At 49.4% G+C, this 23,006-nt stretch overlaps 1 protein-coding gene and 1 pseudogene across 1 annotated transcript; both read left to right on the top strand.

The window, feature by feature from the left end:
- Nucleotides 1-15,172: 15,172 nt before the first annotated feature.
- On the top strand, nt 15,173-18,323 carry LOC136474775 (putative pentatricopeptide repeat-containing protein At1g68930; annotated as a pseudogene).
- Nucleotides 18,324-21,851: 3,528 nt separating this feature from the next.
- Nucleotides 21,852-22,993, top strand: LOC136478071 (uncharacterized). The gene has a single exon (XM_066476396.1). It carries the CDS (start codon nt 21,983-21,985, stop codon nt 22,487-22,489), a length of 507 nt encoding a protein of 168 aa, XP_066332493.1. The 5' UTR covers nt 21,852-21,982; the 3' UTR covers nt 22,490-22,993.
- Nucleotides 22,994-23,006: the final 13 nt, after the last annotated feature.

Genomic DNA, 23,006 nt, shown 5'->3' with positions numbered 1-23,006 from the left:
CACCAGAAATATATCTTGAAGATACTACGAGATGAGTTAGGATACATATGATTCCAAGATTCCTATAATCAGTTATTACTTTTTGGTTATCTCTCAGATCTAACAGACTTATAACCGTGCTCTCCGGACTATATAAGGCGGGCAGGGACCGCCTCCAAACTCATGCAATATCATACGATAGGTAATACAAACCAACAGACCATAGGAGTAGGGTATTACGTCATATTGACGACCTGAACCTGTCTAACTTGTGTGTCTCTATTGCCTTCTTGTTCTTGATCTCACGCTTCTCTACCGATCAATCTACCTTTGTGGGATACCCCTTAGAAGAATGCCGACGATATTCTTTTGACAAAGGTTCTCACCAACACTTGGAACATCGAACAGTTACATCATTTCTTCCCTTAAAATTTGGCCTTACCATTTTCTTTCATTTAAATGTTTGCTCCTACAAGCACCCTGGCCCAAACACTCTCGGCCTAGGTCGCTCGGGGGCTCCACAAGGGTGCGATACCACCTCTCATTTTTACTATCATATAGTAGATACTTTTCACCTGAACAAAAGGGTAGTTCGTTCCTTTAATTACCCTACTTCACTTTACCTTAAACTCCCGACCGATCACACCCTGCCACGACCTATGGTAACGAGCAACTGAGCCTCGCGGGCCATGCTCGAGTTCTCAAGGTTGCAGCCTACGGGTCAAACAGGCAGGTGCAAAAAAGAAAGGATAAAAAATAGAGCTATGCTAGGGTAAAAACAAAGAACGGATGGGACAAGCTTCCCCTTATGAAGTGATACATCACAAAAATGAAATTCATGTATTCATAAATACAAACTGTTCACACAGGGGCTTCCCTATGAACTTAAACTTTTATATATGTTGACTACTTCTAATTCTACTATGACCGCCCGGTGACATCGGCTGACGGCACGACCAGCGAAGATAAGGGCTGCTCACTCTCCGATGGGGCGACGCTCAGTTCGGTCAGAGGTAGGACAACGCTCGCTTCTGAACTGGCCACCACTCCATCTACAGGCTGGGTGACGTCTTCTTGACGCACGCCTTCAGCTATGCTCGCACGGCGAGCCTCCATCACCCACTGTGCGGAGACTTGCTTGGCCACCATCTGGGCGCATGGCATTAGGCTCTCCCTGAGCGCATGGATGTTGTCTGTGCTCCAGTCGTCGGCATACCCGCTGTAGATGGCAGCAAAATCCAAATCTGGGTGGTGAGTCACCATTGAGGTTAGCACCACTGATGTCCTATAGAACATCCCATCGAAGATGAGCGCTTGAACCTCGTTTGGAACCTCTGCTAGCTAGATGGCGGGCGTGCTAGTGCTCGGTGTCGACCCAAACACCTCTGAGACGACGACCTAGGTGACATTGCGGATCTGGCCGAGCTCCCCCTTGAGAGCATGTCACTCTTCAAGGGACATGGCCAGTGCCTTCGCACTCCGACCGATCGCCGCCTTGGCTGTCTTCAGCTCCCACTCCAGCGATCCAACCCTTCCACCCAGTTCTAGAAGAAGGACGATAAGTTTAGATGCAAAGAAAGGGAAAACTAAGGCATCAACCAAAAGCAGAACCGGTACATACCGAGGCAGGTGTTCTTGAGGATGGAGAGTCCCTTCTCTTGCTAAGTCACCTCCTCGCACAGCCGAGCGTTCGACTCCTCCATCCAAAGCACCTAGCCCTAGAGCGCGAGCACTACCTGGTCGACCTTCGACCGGGCCTTCCGCTCTGACTCTAGAGACTCCAAGGACTTATGGAGCACTGCCTTAGTCTTCGCTAGGGACTTCTAGAGCACTACCTTGGTCTGTGCCTAGTGGGCGTTCGCCACGTCGAGTCCCCGCTCGGCGGCAGTCGCTCATTCCCTCGCGAGCAGTTCCACCGCTCGTGCTCCCATCGCCTCAACCACACGGTCCTGGGACTCATGGCGGGCAGACACTAGTTGGCGCTCAAGCTCGGTGACCCGTCATGACATCATGGCTGCCTGCTCCATCCGAGCATGTTCCTTCCGGAGGAAACAGGACTTGCGGCTCGACATCTCCTCTAAACCCTATAAAGCAAGAAGCAAACACGCTGAAACAACCAGTGAAATACCAAAGAGTCAAGGACGAACGCTAAAAACACAGAAAACTTACCTCTGCAACATGGGGAAGATCGACCGTAACCACCTGATGGACGGACTCGACCCGCTGCAAGGCCTCCTTGAGCCTCGCCTTGGTTTGGGCGAGATTGGACTCCATCACGAGTCCTCTCTCCCTAAGTAAGTCCTAGAGCTACACCTCCTCCTCACCCCAAAGGATGAACTGTACCTTCTTGGATCGCCAGGGCAGGGCCACGCCAGCTCGCGGGTCGCCTCCAACCCGCTAGAAGGCCCAGCCGATGACCGGACCATCGCCAGCTCCTACGACGGCGGGATCACCGATGGCTCCATCGTAGCACCTACCTCGCCGGGGGAGGCGATCACCATTGCCTCGACCCCATGGCCCATTGATGGAAGTTCTGCCTCTAGCCTGGCCACGTCGCCCCCTGACACCTCCAGTTTGGACCAGGTGGGTGAGCCGTGCGTCCCTCCGCTGGGCAAGGCAGGGAGCCTGGTCTCCCTCTTCTCTTTCACCGCAGGCGATGTGGGAGGGATCGCGAGGGTCACCTCTGACCCAGCCTTTGCCGTTGCCATCGAGATCGCCGCCATCACCACCGATGCCGCTGCTGCCGAGCCTATGACCGGCTAGGAGGGTGCTTCCCCCAGAGGGGAAGGTTGCACCACCGCCAGCCTACTTTCCCCGCTGCTCATCGTGACTCGTTGTAGGTTGGGTCTCCACTCCTCCTACACGAGAGGCGGGGCGATGCTCAATCCTGTCAGTATTTGGCCGCTGTAAAAAAATACAGGTCAGTCGCGCTTAAAAAACTCTAACTATGATATCAAAAGAAACAGGGGTACATACCAAGATGCAAGGGGCAAGGCCCTAAAGCCATGACCCACTGACAACGAGCTCACCGGATGAGAACCGCCCATGGGTCGTGACCCATGCCCCCTCACATCGACCGAGGGGGGAGTCGCCCCAGCCGGTTCCTAATCGACCCGCGAGCCACCATGACCGTCGGCTTGTGATGCGCCCACCAGAGCAGCTGGCGAGGCATCCCCCTATTATGGGTCACATGCTGGCACCAGCCCCAAAGATGCGGGGGCACGAGCCTACTCCTCCGACCGACCAGCCTGCCCTACCACGCTTGAAGCAGGGGAGGGCGGTGCTAGCGATGCCTTCAAAGGCCACGGCGACCATGTCCACTTCGCCTCTAGCCCGGCGGTGGCATCCGAGCTCGTGGCGTGCTTCCTTGACGCTGGAACATCACCGCGCCTCTCTGCGTCCCGCCCGTCGCTGACGAATGTGGCTACGGGCTCGCGATGCTCCTCTGAGGTCACAACAACCTCATGGCCTCCTCCATCCTTGGAAGAGCTCGCATCGCCACCCATCTCTATGGGTTCCTCTGACTCGAGCTCTGCCTCCATGTCGCTCCTATTTTCATTGGCTCGCACTCGCCAGGCGATCTCCTTCTCCTTCTTATGCCTCCTCCGAGCCTTCTTAGCTCTCTTCTACTTCTTCACATCTGCTGCCTTCTTTAGGGCAGCTTGCCGAGCTGTGCCCTTCGGCCCCCTTGAAAGATGCGGCCGAGATTTGTAGTTGGCGAGTCCCTACGGAATGGACGACTCAAAGTTAGAACAAAGGAAAGCAAGAGAAAAAAGGCCATAGGAAAGGAGGAGGGGAGCGTACCAGATTGGACAACTTCATGGCATGGAGAGGTCTGGGCTTCCCTTCAAGGGACTCCTTATTCCTCAGCTATAGCACCCGGTCGAGCTGACTCCAGACCTTATCCTTCGCCAACTCCTTCGACGAGACGCGGTCGGGATCTATCAGGCCAGAGTACATCCACATCAACCAGATCCTCTCCGCTAGTGGGGTGACCCGATGGTGGAAGAAGGTGTGGAACACCCTCAGCCTGTCGAGCCCATGCTACACTAGCTTCTAGAGCTCTGTCTCAATGACCTCCAGCTTGTTTTGCCGACTGGAGGGCCCCCACGACTAACTCTCCCGTCTCTCTGGCCTTCTTCCGGTGAACGGTGGGAACAACGCCTCCGCTGGGTTTCTAATATTGAACCACTCCCCATGCCACCCCCAATTGGAGTCACAGGGGGAGTATGTGGGGTAGGAGCCCGATGGCCTTGACTTCTTCTACAGGGCGAAACCCCCCACCGACGTGATCCTGGGTGGCTTCCCCTCCGACAAAGATCATCCGATGAAGATCCACCGGAAGAGGTCCACGTGTGGCTCCATACCGAGGAAAGCCTCGTAGATAGTGACAAAGCTGACAACATGTAGCACCCTAGTCGGATTGAGGTGCTGCAGCTTTAGGCCCCACTCAATGAGGAGCCCACGTAGGAACCAGTGCGCGGGATAGCCTAGCCCACGCACATGGTAGGTAATGGGGACGGGGATCCCAATCTTCCATACTGATGAGGACATGACACCCATCCATATGACCATGTTTGGCACATGGTATGGAGGGGTAGGAGGCCAGCAAGGGTGTCCAAGTCGAGAAGGAGGCCCGAGGCTAATTCGGTTCGAGTCCCCAAGGTGGAGGCCCAAAGCAACTCAAGTTTGAGTCTGCCTCGGCCTCTAGGACCAGTCTACCTTAAACTGGTTACTCAGGACACATCCGAGGATAGGTATCCTGATCTTCCATCAGGTATAGGTAACTATCATTGTGGCAGAAAATGACACACCGATCCGGCTTCAGATCAAAAGATCGAACCCTACAATCTTAGCACCACAACTCTTCTGGTTATCAACTGAGACACGTATCTGGTTGACCTCACTAAGAAGGCTAATCCTTGCCTGCACAACAAAGAACACAAGCAAGAACAAGAAAGAAAGCAACCAAATTGTAGATGAATGATTAATCTCATGAAGTTGGGGTCTCACAAACCGATGAACGGCGAAACTGTTCTTGACAGATTAATCTAAGAAAACCCCCCCAAAACCTAATGATGGCGGCGGCATATGATTATAAAGGTCTTAGGGTCATCACCAACCCTAGACGCGCCCCCTAATGGGCCCAAACATGATACATGGTCCAACGGACCAAAAGACGGTGTCACAGCACCCTAGTAGATTCTAGATGCTGACTTGTTTCGACAATTCCTGTTGATTCTAAAGGTCTTTGATGTGAGACCACTTGGATTGGCTTCCTTAACAAATTAGCTTTCCAACCATATGTGGATTGTCGAAAACGGAGTCCAGATGCGTCCTAGGTGACCAGTTTAAGGCAGACTAGTTCTGGAGGCCGAGGCAGACTCGAATTTGAGTTGCTTTGGACCTTCACCTCGGGGACTCGAACCGAATTAGCCTCGAGCATCCTTCTTGACTTGGACACCCTTGCTGGCCTCCTACCCCTCCATACCATGTGCCAAACATGGTCATATGGATGGGTGTCATGTTCTCATCAGTATGGAGGGGTAGGAGGCCAGCATGGGTGTCCAAGTCAAAAAGGAGGCCCGAGGCTAATTCGGTTCGAGTCCCCGAGGTGGAGGCCCAAAGCAACTCATGTTTGAGTCTGCCTTGGCCTCCAAGACCAGTCTACCTTAAATTGGTCACCCAGGATGCATCCAGGGATGGGGATCCTGATCTTCCATCAGGTACAGATAACTATCATTGTGGCAGAGAATGACACACCGATCTGGCTTCAGATCAAAAGATCAAACCCTGCAATCTTAGCACCACAACTTCTCTGGTTATCAACTGAGACACATATCTGGTTGACCTCACCAAGAAGGCTAATCCTTGCCTGCATAACGAAGAACACAAGCAAGAACAAGAAAGAAAGCAACTAAATTGCATATGAATGATTAATCTAACGAAGTTGGGGTCTCACAAACTGATGAACGGTGAAACTGTTCTTGATAGATTAATCAAAGCAAAAAAACCCCAAAACCTAATGATGGTGGTAGCGTATAATTATAAAGGTCTTAGGGTCATCGCCTACCCTAGACGCGCCCCCTAATGGGCCCAAACATGATACACGGTCCAACAGACCAAAAGACGGTGTCGTAGCACCCTGGTAGATTCTAGACGCTGACTTGTTTTGATGATTCCCATTTATTCTGAAGGTCTTTTGACGTGAGACCACTTGGATTGGCTTTCTTAACAAATTATCTTTCCAACCATATGTGGATTGCCAAAAACGGAGTTCGGATGCGTCTTGGGTGACCAGTTTAAGGTAGACTGGTCCTAGAGGCTAAGGCAGACTCGAACTTGAGTTGCTTTGGGCCTCCACCTCGGGGACTCGAACCGAATTAGCCTCGTGCCTCCTTCTTGACTTGGACATCCTTGCTGGCCTCCTACCCCTCCATACCATGTGCCAAACATGGTCATATGGATGAGTGTCATGTCCTCATCAGAAAGCGAGGAAGGATACGACCTCATCGGCCTGGGGTCGTGGAATGGCCTCCCCTGGCGCAGGAGCCCTCAAGTGCGCCACCTCCTTCGGCGGGAGCAGCCCCTTCTCGATGAAGGCGACCAGCACCGCCTCGTCCAGATTGGATGGCCTCTAGCTCGACATCGCGCTTCAGACTCACGAACGGATATGTGAGTTCTCATCTTCGTCGCTTTACTCTCTCTCACTTAGGAACCGTCGCGACACATGAACGTGCTTGGCGAAAAGGAAGAAGAAGGAGGAGGAGCAGTTGAAGAATAGGCGAAGGATTAGGACGAAAACCCTCTCTCTTCCCCTATTTAAGGAGGAGACATGGCAGTTGGAGAAAGACGAAGGATTGGGGCGAAAAACCCTCTCCTTTCCCCCATTCAATGCGGATGGGATGCGGTGGGACGTGTCCTGACTATTGGGATGTGCCCTACCTAATGAAATGATGCCTGGTTAGACGGGACATGGCCTAGGCATGGCCCACCACTACCGCACGCCGGGCAGGAGAAACAAGGCGTAACCGCACGCATACGGCCCTCCACCCCCAAGCTAGAATTGGAAATGTCCAACGATGGGATCCCCATCAAGGAGAGATCAATGGGCTCCTGGGTCGATCGGGCGGCTCAGGCGACTGCCGAGAGATAGGTAAGGAGCAGTGGGACCACCCCATGCGGGCCATGCCATCTCTATCATGAACGACGAACATGGATCCTGTTCGGACATATCCGATAAAAGCTCCCCAAAACCCGTCACTCGAGTCATCAAGGTAACTTTACCAAACCGTCTCACTTTATTTTCTGATGCATGATTATTCCTTCATCCATTCTCATACAACGCATTCACACACGCATTCATACCATCATTCATTCATCCCATACATCCAAAGCATTGCATATGTAAATTAATGCATCACAACGCTTCGTGTTGCGCCACGAGGCGATAGTTGCCTCATTCAACATGAGCAATGACCGATCGGGGTTCGAAGGCCGGCCCATGAAAGGCTCGAGGTCGCCTCACGTCAAATAGAGCCAGGGGAGAAAACACAGATGAGCCCCAACGGCCCGCGCCCAATCTGCCCAGAAGCAGACAGGGTCATCTCAACCTTCTTGTTCGATCCTAACCTCGAGCCATGACCACAGAATCCCCATCGAGGGGAGGCCAACGGGCCACCTAAGTCGGTCTTCGGAACGACCCGGGCATCTGCTGAGAGACGGGTTAAGGAGCAGTGGAATGCCACATAAGGGCTATGCTGACCCCGTCACGAACGACGGACCTGAATTCCGCATGAACGCGCCCGTTAGTGAGCTCACCGAGCGCGTCACTCGAGCCATCAAGGCAAGTGACGTTAGCTCAGCCCCGACGGTTGCGGAAATTGTGGACGGGGTAACACACGGAACTAGACCAACCCCTGCTGAACCCAACGAGACTCTAGGTCTTAGGTCGCCCGACGCTGACTCGAGAAAACAACCGACCGCGCAAGTCGCGGGCTAGACAAACATGGACAAAACACCCCGAACGACAGAAACACAGGAGTCAGCGGCCCTAGAAAAGAGTACCAAGATATTCAGCCTCCAACCGACTCACCAGTCGAACACAGGCTCGGGGGCTACACCCATCGGTGCGCTCGCGCGCATCCGCTGACAAGTCAAAAAAAACTCAGACGATTCTACCCAAATCGCCCGAGGGCTCAGGGGCTACAACCACCAGGTGCGCTCACACGCACCCACTGATTAGTCAAAAAAAACCCCAGACGATTCTACCCAAATCGTCTGGGGGCTCGAGGGCTACGCCCAGCGGGTGCACTCGCACGCACCCGCTGACAAAACGAAGAAATCCCCCAGACGATTCTATCTAAATCGTTCGAGGGCTCCTGTCGGGTTCATAAACTCAGGGTCCCTAATGGGCCTTCTTCTCAGCAAAAAGCTCAGCCCAGCAGACGATGTTGCGGATGACGCGTAACTCCTGGGCCGGCCCAGATACCTAACAATAGGCCTGAAGAGTGATCCAGTCTCCGACCGAAAGGCCTTTGACTCCAACCCGTCTCTCCGACCGAAAGGCCTGGCCAAGGAGGGGCGACGCTCGCTTTCGACTCCGATCTGCCTCTCCGACCGAAAGGCCAGGCCAAGGAGGGCGACGCTCGCTTCTGACTCCGACCCGCCTCTCTGACCGGAAACACACCCATCCTTTGCCTACGGCTCTTCTTTGTCCGGCGCGGTCGGAACCGACTAGGAAGGACCGAACGGGGGCGCCCACTCGGTGAGGACCTGAGAAATCAGGCGGAGCATATAAGGTAAGGCGCATAAGTCAAACGTAATACCAAGGACCATACCCTGTAAACCTGCAGGACAGTACTGTTAGGTCATGTCAGAAGGGTACTTTGCAACCTTCTAGACATATCAGGACACGAACATGGTTGTGGGCGCCGACATTTGTCCTACAGTATGGTAGGCGCCGATATTTGTCATACCAGAAGAACACGATGGAACCAACCACATGCATCAGGGCGTCAACAGTATTGTAGGCGCCAACAAACCGTCTCGTACCCGATGACGTGGGCAACAAGATTAGGTAGCACACACTCCCTCTCTCTCACTTGTAAGGCCGTCCCCTTCATCTATAAAAGGGGATGCACCCTCTACCAAAAGGAGGATCGATTCATGGAACAACAGACAACACATGGATCATTTTGACTCACTCTCTGCCAGCTTTAGACACTCTAAAGCTACACAGAGCATACGTTTCAATACTTAGCGCACGTAGGTAAGTCTGGGCGTTCGGTTAACCGAAACCGATCGGTTTGGTTCTTTGGTTCTTCAGCTAATTCGGTTACCTGAGAAGAAGGGACCGATCGGTTACTTTGAAAATGCGGAACCGAGGAATTTTGGTTTCGGTTAATTCGGTTCGGTTTCGGTTCTAATCGATGGAACCGAATTTTTCAGGAACCAAGAAACAACACATTCAATTGCAAATTTTGGCAACATTTTGCCTGTTTTTTCATACAGTCAAAAGGGACAATTTAAACAGCAATGCAGCATAAAACAACAGTACAACACATATATGTTATTGTTCTCTCAAATATTCAAGCATAGAGCAATATTCAAGCCTGCATTAAAAAAACAAGAGGTCCAACAACTTAGTTCGGTTATTTCAGGTCAATTCGGTTAACCGAGTGCTGGAACCGAATTAACCGTAGTAGTTTCGGTTCCTGGGAACCTGAAACCGAATGTGGGACCGAATATTTTGGTTTCGGTTACTTCGGTTTCGGTTCCGGTTAGTTCGGTTCGGTTCTCGATTCTCGGTTTTTCGTGCCCAGGCTGGCACGTAGGAGCTCCCTGACCGGACCTCTGATTCCCCCATCTTATTTCCACTCGTTTGTAACCTCACAGCAAACTTCGAGCACCTGGGCTTAAGAATAAAGTCACCGACCGACTCAAACTGAACGTAGGGCATGTTACCTGAACCAGTATAGACCCTATGTCATTGAGTACTAGATCACATCCGATCACAACGTACGATAAAACGATAAATATTTACTAGTTGATCATTTTTTTTGCACCGACACAACCACAAGCGAACGGATAACGTAGCAAAAGAAAATAGAAACAAAAATAAAAAAATATGGATATTTTGAAGATTCTATCATCTTTTCTCAACAGAAGGAGCTGTTTTGTCATATGGTAAAAAAAACTATTTCAGTTTTCAAGTAAATCTGCTTCACTGTTAAAGCCATAACTGAAACTATTTTAACCCCAGGCCTGAAGCGCGAGCTCTGCCAAACAGACCTTACTCCGTCGCGCGGTCCGGTCAGTCACACCGCACGGTCGACAGCAACAGCAAGCGAGCGTGCAGGAGGGGACCTGAGGTGAGGTGAACCGAGCATGCCGTGCAGGGGACCATGCATGAACAGCGGGCACAAGCCCACCAGCACAGCCTGAGCCACGCACGTACGGCGGGGAGTGATGGCTGGCTGAACTCGTATCAGTTTTTGTGTAAGGATTCGGTCACTAAAATTTAGAATGTATATTGAAAGATGTTGTATAGGGTGTTTGAATATTAATAAAAAAATAAATTATATAATCCGTCAATATTTCACGAGATGAATTTTTTAAGTCTAATTAATCTATTATTAGCACATGTTTACTATAGCACCACGTTGTCAAAATATAGATTAATTAGACTTAAAAGATTCGTCTCGTAAATTAGTCGTAAATCATACAGTTAGTTTTATAATTAGTCTATATTTAATACTTCATACATATGTTAAATATTCGATAGGACAGCGACTAAAATTTAGGAGGGACGACCAAACACCACTTTTACCCTGTCTCTGACTCTGATCAGGTGAACCACGACGGCCGCTGCGGCGGTAATCACTAGGCAATCAATCAACGGGACCACCTTCCTCTGATCCGTGTCATGTGTGGTGCCTGGTGCGTGTCCATGGGTGCAGTGCACGCACGGTCGTCTCAGTCTCGGCTGGGGCGCTGGGCTGAGGACCCGCTTATTTAAACAAGGGCCCCACGTCGCGGACATGATCGCAGAGAGGGACCGTATCATAATAACCCTGCTGGGGCGACCAAACAGCTTCAAGGAACTATGGCTGTGTTTAGTTGAAGAGAAAATTGGAATTTGGGTACTGTAGTATTTTTATTTTTATTTGATAAATAGTGTTCAATCATGGACTAATTAGACTCAAAACGTTCGTCTCGTGATTTCCAACCAAACTGTGCAATTAGTTTTTTTTTCGTCTACATTTAATGCTCCATGTATGTATCGCAAGATTCGATGTGACGGGTACTGTAGCACTTTTTTGGAACTATTTTTGGAACCGAACACGGACTATATCAGTTCCAGTGTCAGCCAGTGTTTCAGCTTCTGCGCTTTGATTGAATCGATTTCGTCAGATGTACCATGCAGGTTTGCAACAAAATCATCCCGGGTGATTACAGAGATGTGGTTTGTGGTATGTAAGGCTCCCGAAAGCACACGTCAGAGGGGCACTCGGCACTCGGCAGCACCAGACCACCCACGCAATTTGCAGAATGAAATCCATTATCTGCCGATGCAGTTACTAGAAGACAAAGCGATAGAGCAGCATAGGGCCTTTGCACTTTGGCGAGACAGGATGAAGGGCATAGTGCTGTGGTGGGTTCCGATGTTGGCCACGACGGAGGCACGCCCACGAATCCGTAGATTCTTATATGGCACCTGAATAGGACGGATGGATGTACGCCGATAACACTACAAAACAGGTAGCCTCGCAGCGTCACACACGTACAGCACGAATCAAGCAACGGCATCGTGTACGTACACTAACCCAGCATATATAGCGTATACATCGCAATAGCCAAAATAAAGATGCGAAGGGACGTAGATTATGCGCCCTGTCTCTCGCGGGTGCCAGCAAAGTGGACACCAACCTTGCCTGCCGCCACTTGAGCTATCCTAATCGTAGTATAATAGTTTCAATCTGTGTAATCAACACATGTTCTGAGATTATGAACGACCACGGCGGGTATTTAAACTTTGAAAAGGTCCCATCAACGCACAAGTGCTGTATTTGTCGGGGGAGCCTTTTGGTGAGAGGCAACAAAACTTCTTACATGTAGTGCATTAACGGACTGTCATCAAGCAGATGAAATGTCATCAGCAGGTATCAAAAGCCAAAGTGAAACCATTTCGTAAAGGACTTGTCCCTTGGCAGTTCGCGCTGCCAAAAAAAAAAGAAGGCCAGCACTTACGGACGCAAAGTGCAAGTAAAAGGCACATACGTGTGATGCATCACCTGCCGGCAGGAGGGTCAGCCGAGAGTGATGCGAGTGGATTTTGTTTTTCCTCATCAATCATTAATTTACTCGGTTAGTGGTAGCTGCAACTCTCAGAGAGATCATTTGCTACGAGTGTGGAAGTGATTCAGAGGAAACAGGCATTGGCGGGAAACGGAACCGCAGCAGTGCAGATGAGTGGGCCCTCCACTCAAGTCCCGGACCAACTTGGATTGGGCGATAGCACGTTGAGCATGGTGTTCAGTGGCATCTTTCTTTCAGTCGCGGGACCAATCTCGGCCGGAAGCATCAAAGCTGAATGAAACCTTAAGCAAGGTTCAGTGTTCCTGCAACTATGTGTGATGCTGGAGTCACAAGTCACAAGGTCGCAAGCTCATTCACTGTTCCGATTCTGACAGAATAGATCGATCATCTTTTCTGATGTGTAGGTTAGATCGATCGAAATGACGACAGGCCGGTAACTACCGTGTTATCTAGATTGTTTTGTTTTTGCAGTGCGACTTTGCAGCTCTATTCTAAGCTACTAGCTTCCTTTATTTATTTCCCTTTTTGACAAAAGATATCGATGCTTTACGGGCTTAATATGAACAAAGGGGCAACAGCTGTAATGTGGCCCTGTTCGCTTAAACTTATAAGTTATGGTATAGTATTTTTCTCTCACAACAAATCAGCGAGCAGTAATTTTCAGTCTCGCTTTTCAGCGAAGCCAAAGATGAGAAAAACTGAAGAAGACAGAAAGATCCAGCAGACATACCAACACGCCTCTGCACTGGAACTTTCAGAGGGCTCGGTGGTGCCATGCATTCCCATAACCCAGGACCTCTCTAGCTACACACAAGGCAGCATCCAGATCCTCTGACAGCCACGCCTCACCTAACGAAGAGGATAGAGTGCATCATCACATGACAAGTCATTCTTCGATGTAGCAGCTGATGAACTCCATCATGACGAAAAGATAAACAGCGGGGGGGGGGGGGGGGGGGGGGGGGGGGGGGGGGGGGGGGGACAGCAGCTACTCACATTTAAAAGCGGCTGCATGACACGAGAATGGACATGAGAGCAGGGCAAATGATCGATGACCAGATGATGGGCGACGGAACATGCATGCTCCGAATGTTCACTTCCGTGTGGTAGATTCCAGCTTCTCCTACGAACATTCACTACTGGCTTCAATGGAGCGTCAACCTGTGGGATCCTGTGAACAGTTCCACAAACCAGAGAGCACTGTAACTGTGGCGCAATGCAGGCAACAAATACTGTGCCCCGTGCAGTATTCGGAGCCGTATCATTTACGCCGTGCCCGTGCAGTTAGTCATGTACTCCGTAAATGAGAGCAACATGGATTGCTCTGGAGCCTGTTCGGTTAGCTGGTTCGTATCGTTGCTGGTTTGTGAAGAAGTACTGTTGGCTGGTTTATGTGAGAAAAAAATACTGTTCCAGCTGAAAATTTACGATCGTTTACGACAAGCCACAGCCAAACGAACAGGCTGTTAGCGTGTGGAGTGGTATGGCAAGCAAAGCAATAAATTACTGACAATCATTTGGTCACTGTTTGCACAATGATTAACGGCATGATGATGGTGACCTGATTCAATGGATACTTATCCCCGTACAGTCTTACTTAAGTGTTGTACCTGATGCTTTTTTTAGAGTTCGGATTGAAAATTTCTTCTTGTTCAAAGAATGGCTCAGAGTTGCAAGTTGCAACCACCCTCTTGCGAGATTCTGGATACACAGTTGCAGCATGTACATCTTAATCAGCGGCGGTTATGCCTAATAAGAAGCAAGAACTCCAAAATGCAAACTGCTCTCCCCCTGTAGCATGGCACTTTGGTGTGCAATCGTCAGTTCTTTCGTGTCAGGCTGTTGCGCAAACTGCACCAGACAATTGACCGGAAGAACTGAAGAAGGGTATCAAGCATTTCTGTCGGTTCTTTCGTATCAACACGATTGGTGATCTCTGTATGAGTGTCCATTATCGTAAAGCATATGCTGTGGAGACCAGCTCTCATGCTTATACTGATTTGTTGTGATAGAAAAACACTGCTGAAAAGTACTGTGCTGCTGCGTACAGCAGTGAGTCGTGACTGTAAACAACCTAAACTCTGATCGTTGACGCAATCACATGGCATGAGCTCCTAAGCCGAGATATGTCCGGCCAGGTGTTCAAAACCGCGGTGTCTTGGTCCAGTCGCGCGTTTGCATCGGTGGACGGTGCCGGGTATCTCCTACGGAACATCTGGGCCGATTAACCAGGCTTTTTTTTTATTTGAGCTGTTCGGCTCGGCTGATGGTTTTGCGGCTAACACTATACCATAACTAATAAATCGGACTGATAAGTTTAAGCGAATAGGGCCTCCACTCTACGGCCCGTTCACGTGCCCTTAAACCCGGCTTGATCCGCTTATTTTTTCATTCGGAACAGTATTTTTCTATCACAAATTCCTCCAGCATTCCTCCAAACCATCCAGATTCCTCCAGAATTCAGACAAACGAACAGACATTAGGAAGAAGAACAGGCTTGCAACCTATGGGCTTCTTTGTTGCCTTGAAAGAATGGTACGGATCGAAGACATTTTCGGTTGTACTTTACTGTGCTTTCTGATGTCTCTAGCTCACACTCCAGAGCATAAATCTCATTATATTATTTTTTATCTATAAAATTACTTATTTTTTCCTTATATGTTGGGAATTATTTTGTTTTTTAGCAAAGGAAATTATTTTGTTTTTTTAGCAACAAGGAAATTATTTTGGTGGGGACGAGGCAACGCATGGCCCAAGTAACTCAGCTGGCCCATTTTGCAATACCATTGTGTGGGCTTGGGTTCACACAGAGCTTACTGGATGGAGGGAGGCCCGTGGTCTCATGCGTTTCGTTCGTTCGTTTCCACAAGCAACTCCTCTCCTCCCCGCGTGCCATGTCCCGCCCGCTCAGCAGCCAGTACGCCGCCCGGACCGAGCCGCACGTCGCCGGCGCACTCCATTGCCTCATCCTCAGGACCCTACCGCATCCGCCGCCCACCTACCTCCTCAACCACCTGCTCCCCGCCTATGGCAAGGCTGGCCGCCGCGCGCGCGCGCCGCGTGTTCGACGCAATGCCCCACCCGAACCTCTTCACCTACAACGCGCTCCTCTCCAGTCTCGCCCACGCCAGGCTCCTCAATGACATGGAGGCCCTCTTCGCATCCATGACACAGCGCGACATTGTCTCCTACAATGCGGTCATCGCCGGCTTCTCTGGCGGTGGCTCGCATGCTCGGGCGGTCAGGGTGTACCACGCGTTACTTGAGGCGGACAGTAGCGTCAGGCCTAGCCGGATCATGATGTCGGCCATAGTAATGGAAGCATCAGCCTTGGGTGACCGCGCCTTTGGTAGGCAGTTTCATTGTCAGATTCTGTGGCTTGGGTTTGGAGTGAACGCCTTTGTCGGGAGCCCACTGGTTGATATGTATGCTAAGATGGGCCTCGTTGGGGATGCCAAGCGAGTCTTTGATGAAATGGAGGGCAAGAATGTGGTGATGTATAACACGATGATCACTGGGCTGCTCCGATGCAAGATGGTTGAAGAAGCAAGGCAATTGTTTGAGGTGATGACGGACAGAGACTCCATTACTTGGACCACAATGGTTACGGGGTTCACACAGAATGGATTGGAGTCAGAGGCTCTTGACATTTTTAGGAGGATGAGGTTTCAGGGCATTGCTATTGATCAGTACACCTTCGGAAGCATCCTTACAGCCTGTGGTGCCCTTTCAGCCTTGGAACAGGGGAAACAGATCCATGCCTACATTATCAGGACTCGTTACGATGACAATGTCTTTGTCGGGAGTGCGCTTGTTGACATGTACTCAAAGTGCAGGAGCATCAAACTGGCAGAAACTGTTTTCCAGAGGATGACGTGCAAAAACATCATCTCGTGGACTGTATTGATTGTTGGTTATGGACAGAACGGGTGCAGTGAGGAGGCTGTCAGGGTGTTCTCTGAGATGCAAAGAGATGGCATTGATCCTGATGATTACACCCTACGAAGTGTCATAAGTTCTTGCGCTAACCTAGCAAGCCTAGAGGAAGGAGCTCAGTTCCACTGCCTAGCGCTTGTGTTAGGATTGATGCATTACATCACAGTGTCCAATGCACTAGTTACCTTGTATGGGAAGTGTGGTAGCATTGAGGATGCGCACAGATTGTTTGATGAGATGTCGTTTCATGATCGGGTCTCCTGGACAGCACTTGTCTCTGGGTACGCTCAGTTTGGGAGGGCAAAAGATACTATTGATTTGTTCGAGAAGATGTTGGCTAAGGGCGTGAAGCCTGATGGAGTAACATTTATCGGCGTTCTTTCTGCTTGCAGTCGTGCGGGGTTTGTTGAGAAAGGCCGCAGCTACTTCCGTTCCATGCAGAAGGACCATGGTATTGTGCCCATAGATGATCATTACACCTGTATGATTGACTTGTATAGCAGATCTGGGAAATTAAAAGAAGCTGAGGAGTTCATAAAGCAGATGCCGATGCACCCTGACGCAATTGGATGGGGAACATTGCTGAGTGCTTGCAGGTTGCGCGGTGACATGGAAATCGGCAAATGGGCTGCCGAGAATCTCTTAGAAATCGATCCCCAGAACCCGGCAAGCTACGTGTTACTATGCAGCATGCATGCTGCTAAAGGTCAATGGAATGAGGTTGCCCAGCTAAGGCGTGGAATGAGGGACAGGCAAGTGAAGAAGGAACCAGGTTGTAGCTGGATCAAGTATAAGAATAAAGTTCACATCTTTTCTGCTGACGACCAGTCTCACCCCTGCTCCAAGGGAATTTATGAAAAACTCAAGTGGCTCAACTCCAAGATGCTTGAAGAAGGATACAAACCTGATGTCAGTTCAGTGCTGCATGATGTTGCAGATACTGATAAGGTTCACATGGTCAGCCATCACAGCGAGAAGCTTGCGATTGCCTTCGGATTAATTTTTGTTCCACAGGAAATGCCAATTCGAATTGTCAAGAATCTGCGGGTTTGTGTAGATTGTCACAATGCTACAAAGTTCATATCTAAAATTACTGGCTGTGATATTCTTGTGAGGGATGCTGTCAGATTTCACAAGTTCGGCAATGGGGTATGCTCTTGTGGAGACTTCTGGTGATGACAATCTCTCTGACTGTGACCAATATCATTCATTCAAGCATGAAATTTGACTGGGAATTTGACCAATATATTGAGCACTCCTAAAGGTACAGCTCTAAGACTTAATCACATATGACTCCTGCCCCTCATCAATCGGCATGTAGAATTTGTTAATTTGGTAGATACCAATCGCTAAAGTTTGACAATTGGGTCTGCAGATGCTGAATACGTGGTGTTCAGTGCATCATAGATTGCTGCCAGTGTTGCTCTTGCCACAACCGGGGAATGCAGACGTTCTCTGATTGAGAGAGCTACTGCTAGGTCTGTTCCCAAGCATTGTGCCATGTTGTTCTCTGTTTCAATTGAATGTCATAGAAATAGTTGTGGATATACAATATTGCTGCAGCTGTGTTCAAGAAAAAAAAATATTGCTGCAGCTGTCTTCAAGAAAAAATATTGCTGCAGCTTAAATCAGGTGGACATATATTCGTGAGAGGGCGACAAGGATGTTCTAGGTTCTCTCCTTCACTTTGGCACAACCAGCTTGTGAAGCATTAATGTCTGGTTTATGTCAGCTGGAATAGCAGATTTAATTCAAGGGCCCAATATGCAGTCAAATGAAAGAACAATGATGATGCGTGCAACTTAGTCTATGTCAATGACATTTCTTTCTGGAATGTCTATCAATCTTTGTCTGAAGCTTGCATTCCAGCTTGAAGAGACCATATTTCTTGGCCAGGTAGAAACACCATCCAAACATGAATTGCTGCCAAGACCTAAGTTCCTAAGTTGATTCCTTCTATTTATCTATTTTAAGCCTTGTCTACCTTTTTTAGTTGGTCCCTTTTTTAGTTGGTCTTGCAAGCGCTCATGTGGATCTAACTAACACTCACTTGTTTATGTAGTTACATCCAGGGCATGATTCGAATATTACTGCAATACCCAATATATCACATTAAAGAATCTAGCTAACAATTTATGTATATGCAAATCGCCATAGGTTTACTTACATTATTTGAAGCAATTTATTTCCACCTTGTGAAATCATCTTTAGTCTTCAGATTTCTAGTGAAGTATCCGCACCATAAGAAATGTATGTTTGTAACCAAATATTTATTGATTTTCATTTTTACCTCTGCATTCTTTTTAAAGGTTCTCCCTAGCATTGCTATGGTGGAAACCTATGTGAGGTTACTACTCATAACGCCTCATCACTGTTCCATCTCCATTTTACTGTAAGTTCTTATGTTCTACTATGGTGAACTATACTAATGATGCAGTAGAATGGTACTATACCAACCTGTGACTGAATGTTCTTTTTGTCTGGTTTCTGATCTTCTGCAGAGTAATAGTTTGATGTTCAAAATTAAGTAATGTTCTTTTTGTCTGGTTTCTGATCTTCTGCAGCGTAATAGTTTGATGTTCAAAATTAAGTACAGAACATAATAATAATGAAAAGTCTGCCTTCCCATTATTTCAATAAACTTTCCTGACAACCCAAAGATCTCTGTCTGTTCTGAGCAAGCAAATCTGGTATGCCTTTGGTCTTACATAAGATACTGAGTTACAGACTACTTCCTCTCAAATGGTAATCCTGTAATTTACTATATAGTTTCTTCCTTCTTTATCTGATAGGAAATTTTAATGTATCAGAGATATCTAATGATCGGACCTTCACCCCTTCCGCAAATATTTCCTTTTCCTGGGAGGGAAGGGACACCTTATTTTTTCCAGTTCCATTTTTATTGAAAATGATCGATCCAGTTTTCCATTTGTTTCTTTGAAAAATTGCAGTATTTCCTCCTCTAACAACGACAACAACAAAGCCTTTTAGTTGGGGTATCCTAATAGGCTCTTCTATGCACAATTTCTGTGCAACGATTGTTGTTCAAGTATCATGGAAAAGTAAGGCACTGATGTATCCATGATAAACGGTTTGCGGAGAGCATCGTCCTTTTAGATTAGCTGATAAATCCATTGTTAGAGCAAATGTGAGCATACCTGATTGGAAAAGATGCCACGTTATTTCCCTCGTCGTATTCATGATTTTAGTGTAAGTGGGGGAGAATGGATAGGTGCCTAGCTATCAAAGCGTGGCAGTAGGTACCATTTTCGTATTGTTGGGCTTTGTGTTTGGCCATTTATATGTTCTCTTCAACACCACTATGCATTGTAGGTTCATTTGTATGTAGCCATTTGATGGAGAACATTATAAAGTTTCTCATTTCCCGTCGTGGCTTCAAATTAACCATATCTTTTTCACTTAGAGTCTCCAGAATGATATTTTTCAGTACTTTGGTTAATAAATTGAACTGATGGATTCGATGCAGGGGAAGGGAACAAGTAGAAGCGCATTTGTTATGTTCTGTAAGTACCTTGCTTCATCATTGCAGTTTACAGTTTTTTGCTGGTCCCTGTGCCCAGCTCTTGAACAATTCTTTCAGTTATACTTTGCTATTCAAGGGAACCGTAGAGCAAGATAAAAATATCCGCTTGGGTTCTTTTTGACAGATGTTATTTGTAACAGAACAGTTTGATGACATCTATACAAATCCACCAATGAGGTTTTCTCTTTAAAGTTTGATGATATCTATACAAATCAAGCTTGAAAATATACAGCTCTGCATCCCTGTTTTGATTGGTAAACGGGGAGCTCTTCAGAGAATTTCTGCTCTGCATCATTGCAAGCCGATAACAAGAAGTTGAGCATGCGGATGCAAATTGATCCTGTGACTTTGGAAGAGACAAGGCTGAGAAATAGCCCTTCTTAAGCACAGGCAAGTTGTCTGGCAAATCACAGGTCTCACAGCTAACTGATGAGGCGCTGCGGACTATTTGGGCTGCTCCGCTGCATCATTCTGTACTTGGGGTGATTCGATGCAGGCCTTGCTTAGGATCAGCGTATGGGCCTTGTTGCGCCTAAGACTTCTAGAGTTCAGACAATCAAACTTCAGACGCGTAACAAACCACATAATACCGGGAAGACCGACCTCTGCGGTCCAAGACTTTGCTAGAAAGCAATCGTGTGGATACCGACGCGCACCCACACGGTGGAAGTTGCCGCCAGTCGTCCGGCGAGTCTCTGGGCTATTTTTCTCAACTGCGGCGGACACGATTTTCCGTCTCCCTATTGCTCAACTTGAGTCACTTATTTACTGATCCATTTAATCAGGCATACCTGAATTGCTGAATGGCGCACCGTCATGGTGCTTCATTATCTGAGTAATGATGCGTAAGCAGCAGATCAGAGACAGCCAGCTATTCCATGACACACAGTTGACTGTCCTGAGCTAAAGCCTAAAGGCCTTCTCTAGTAATGGCGGTCGCGAATCAAAATTTGTATTTGTATCCTGCTGTCGGTTTTAACTTTTAAGATCGAAACCACGTCACTAGAGAACAACCGAATCTTGTTCTGAGACAGGAAGGAGAGGATCTAGAGTTATGGCAAGGAAAGATCTGGTATGGGCCTATGCGAGTGTTTCATCCGCTGCAGAAAGAAGGAACCCCAACCCATCTCTCTGGGCTCTGGCACTTTAATGTCCCGTTCGTTTGAGTTTATTCAACGCTACTTTTTACCATGAAATAATATTTTTCTATCACAATATTTTAGCATAAGCATCAGCATAGGCCGTACCGTGTGGACTATGGTGTATTCAGTTATTCACTCACATACGGAGTACAGTTCAGGCACTGCCAGTGCCAGCTATTCAATAATGCAGTGTGCAAACGTCGGCGCCAGGCTTCGCGTAGCTGCAAGCGATGACACCAGTTGGCACGTCCCGGTATCAGCAGGGCAGGGATCACAAAATGCAAATGTCACGTCGAGCCCGGCGACAACAACTGTACCTGTACCGACGCGAGCCGCGCAACCGCCAGCTTCGTCGGCGATCTGTGCCCGCGCTGTCCTTCCAATCCACTCCGCCCCACGCCGGGGGCTCCCTCCTGCACGGCGCACGGTCGATGAGACGATGACGGCCAGGCAATTGTTGCATCCACATGTGGTCACGTAAATGCAGGAATATTAGTACTAGTACACAGAAACAGCTGGCATCTTCTGATAATCACATCACATCAGCGAGAACAATATGGTGTGAATTTATGTTTTTATTATGATGGACCAACTCGCATGTATTTTTTTTTCTCTGAAGTGCTCCTGCAATTTATTTTCAGAAGTTTATTTAGGGCTAAATCCAAGTACCCCATCCATGCCATGACCGACGATGCCATGTTTTGCACGATGCCAAGAAGAAATTCACTTGCCTGCACGATCCGTTATAAGAATCTGGAGAGAAAAAGTAAGCGCAGCGGGCTTGCGAACGTTGCGAGGCCCCCGGGCCCGCAGCTCCCGGCCCACGTCAGCGAGCCGCGCCAACCGTTTTGGCTCCACCACCCACGGCCGCGTCGAAACCACCTCCCGATAAAAACCACCCCCGCCCGCTGCCCCGCACACGGCGCAGCCCAAGAGGCCAAGAGCCCCCAAAAAGATCCACCCGAAAACTCTCCAGCCGCCGCGCGCCGCGGCCCCTGAGCCAGCCAACGCAGGAGGGGGGGATTTTCCGGGCCCGCGCCGCACGACTCTCCGGCGGGCGATGGACACCGACGCCGCGGGCATGGACGAAGCGGAGGCGGCCTTCTTCGCGCGCCGGGGCCGCCGGTGCTGCTGCTTCCCCTGGCCCGCCTCCTCCTCCTCCTCCCACCAGCGGGTCGGCGGCGGCGCCGCGGCGGCGGCGGAGGAGACCTGGTGGCAGCGCGCGGTGGACGCGGTGCTCAAGGTGCGCGAGTGGTCGGAGCTGGTGGCCGGCCCGCGGTGGAAGACCTTCATCCGGCGGTTCGGCCGCAGCGGGCCACCCACGCGGCCGCACCACCACTTCGGCGGCCGCAAGCTCAACTACGACGCGCTCAGCTACGCGCTCAACTTCGACGAGGGCCACGGCGCCAGCCCCGAGGGCGACTACACCGGCTACCGCGACTTCTCCGCGCGCTTCGTCGCCCCGCCGGCCTCCGCCAAGTCGTCCATGGACCTCGGCGGCCGCGACGCGCCGCCACTCTTCAACCCGCCGCCGCTGCCGCCCCACGACGGAGCCGGCCGGGCCTGACCTGACCGCCCACCGTGGACTTGCCCCATCGGTCATCGGATCGGAGCAGAGGAGGAACGCTGGTTGATTGGTCAAAGGAAGGGTGTTGAGACTATCTCAGAAAAAGAAGGTGTCCCTTTCATCTTGGATTGGATGGATAGATTCGACGATTCCGCGGGCGTGTGCGTGTGAACGGTGAGCGAGATCGCTGCTACAAACAATTCCTTCCTCCCCTTCGTCCGTTCAGTTGATTGATTGGTTAGCCACTGTAAAAATGAGATTGCTATTACATTCATTGTCGTTTTACTGCTGCTGTAATGAATCCGTTCATCCTGTCCCAGTTTTGTCCCAACAACTGAAATGAAGTGCACAAATTACTGCAATTTTTTTGAAATGTCGTGATCGCGCCAGTTAGGCATTGTTTGCTTCCAAGCTGAGGGAGTTGGGCCGGAAACTTGCATGATTAGCTAGAGCAAGCAAAAGAATTCGAATTCTAATTCTGGGTGCGAAAGCTTGCCGTGTTTCCAGCTGTGACTGA

This window comes from Miscanthus floridulus, chromosome 8 (assembly GCF_019320115.1).
Source record: "Miscanthus floridulus cultivar M001 chromosome 8, ASM1932011v1, whole genome shotgun sequence".
Taxonomy (NCBI): domain Eukaryota; kingdom Viridiplantae; phylum Streptophyta; class Magnoliopsida; order Poales; family Poaceae; genus Miscanthus; species Miscanthus floridulus.
This window is presented reverse-complemented; position numbering and strand designations above follow the sequence as displayed.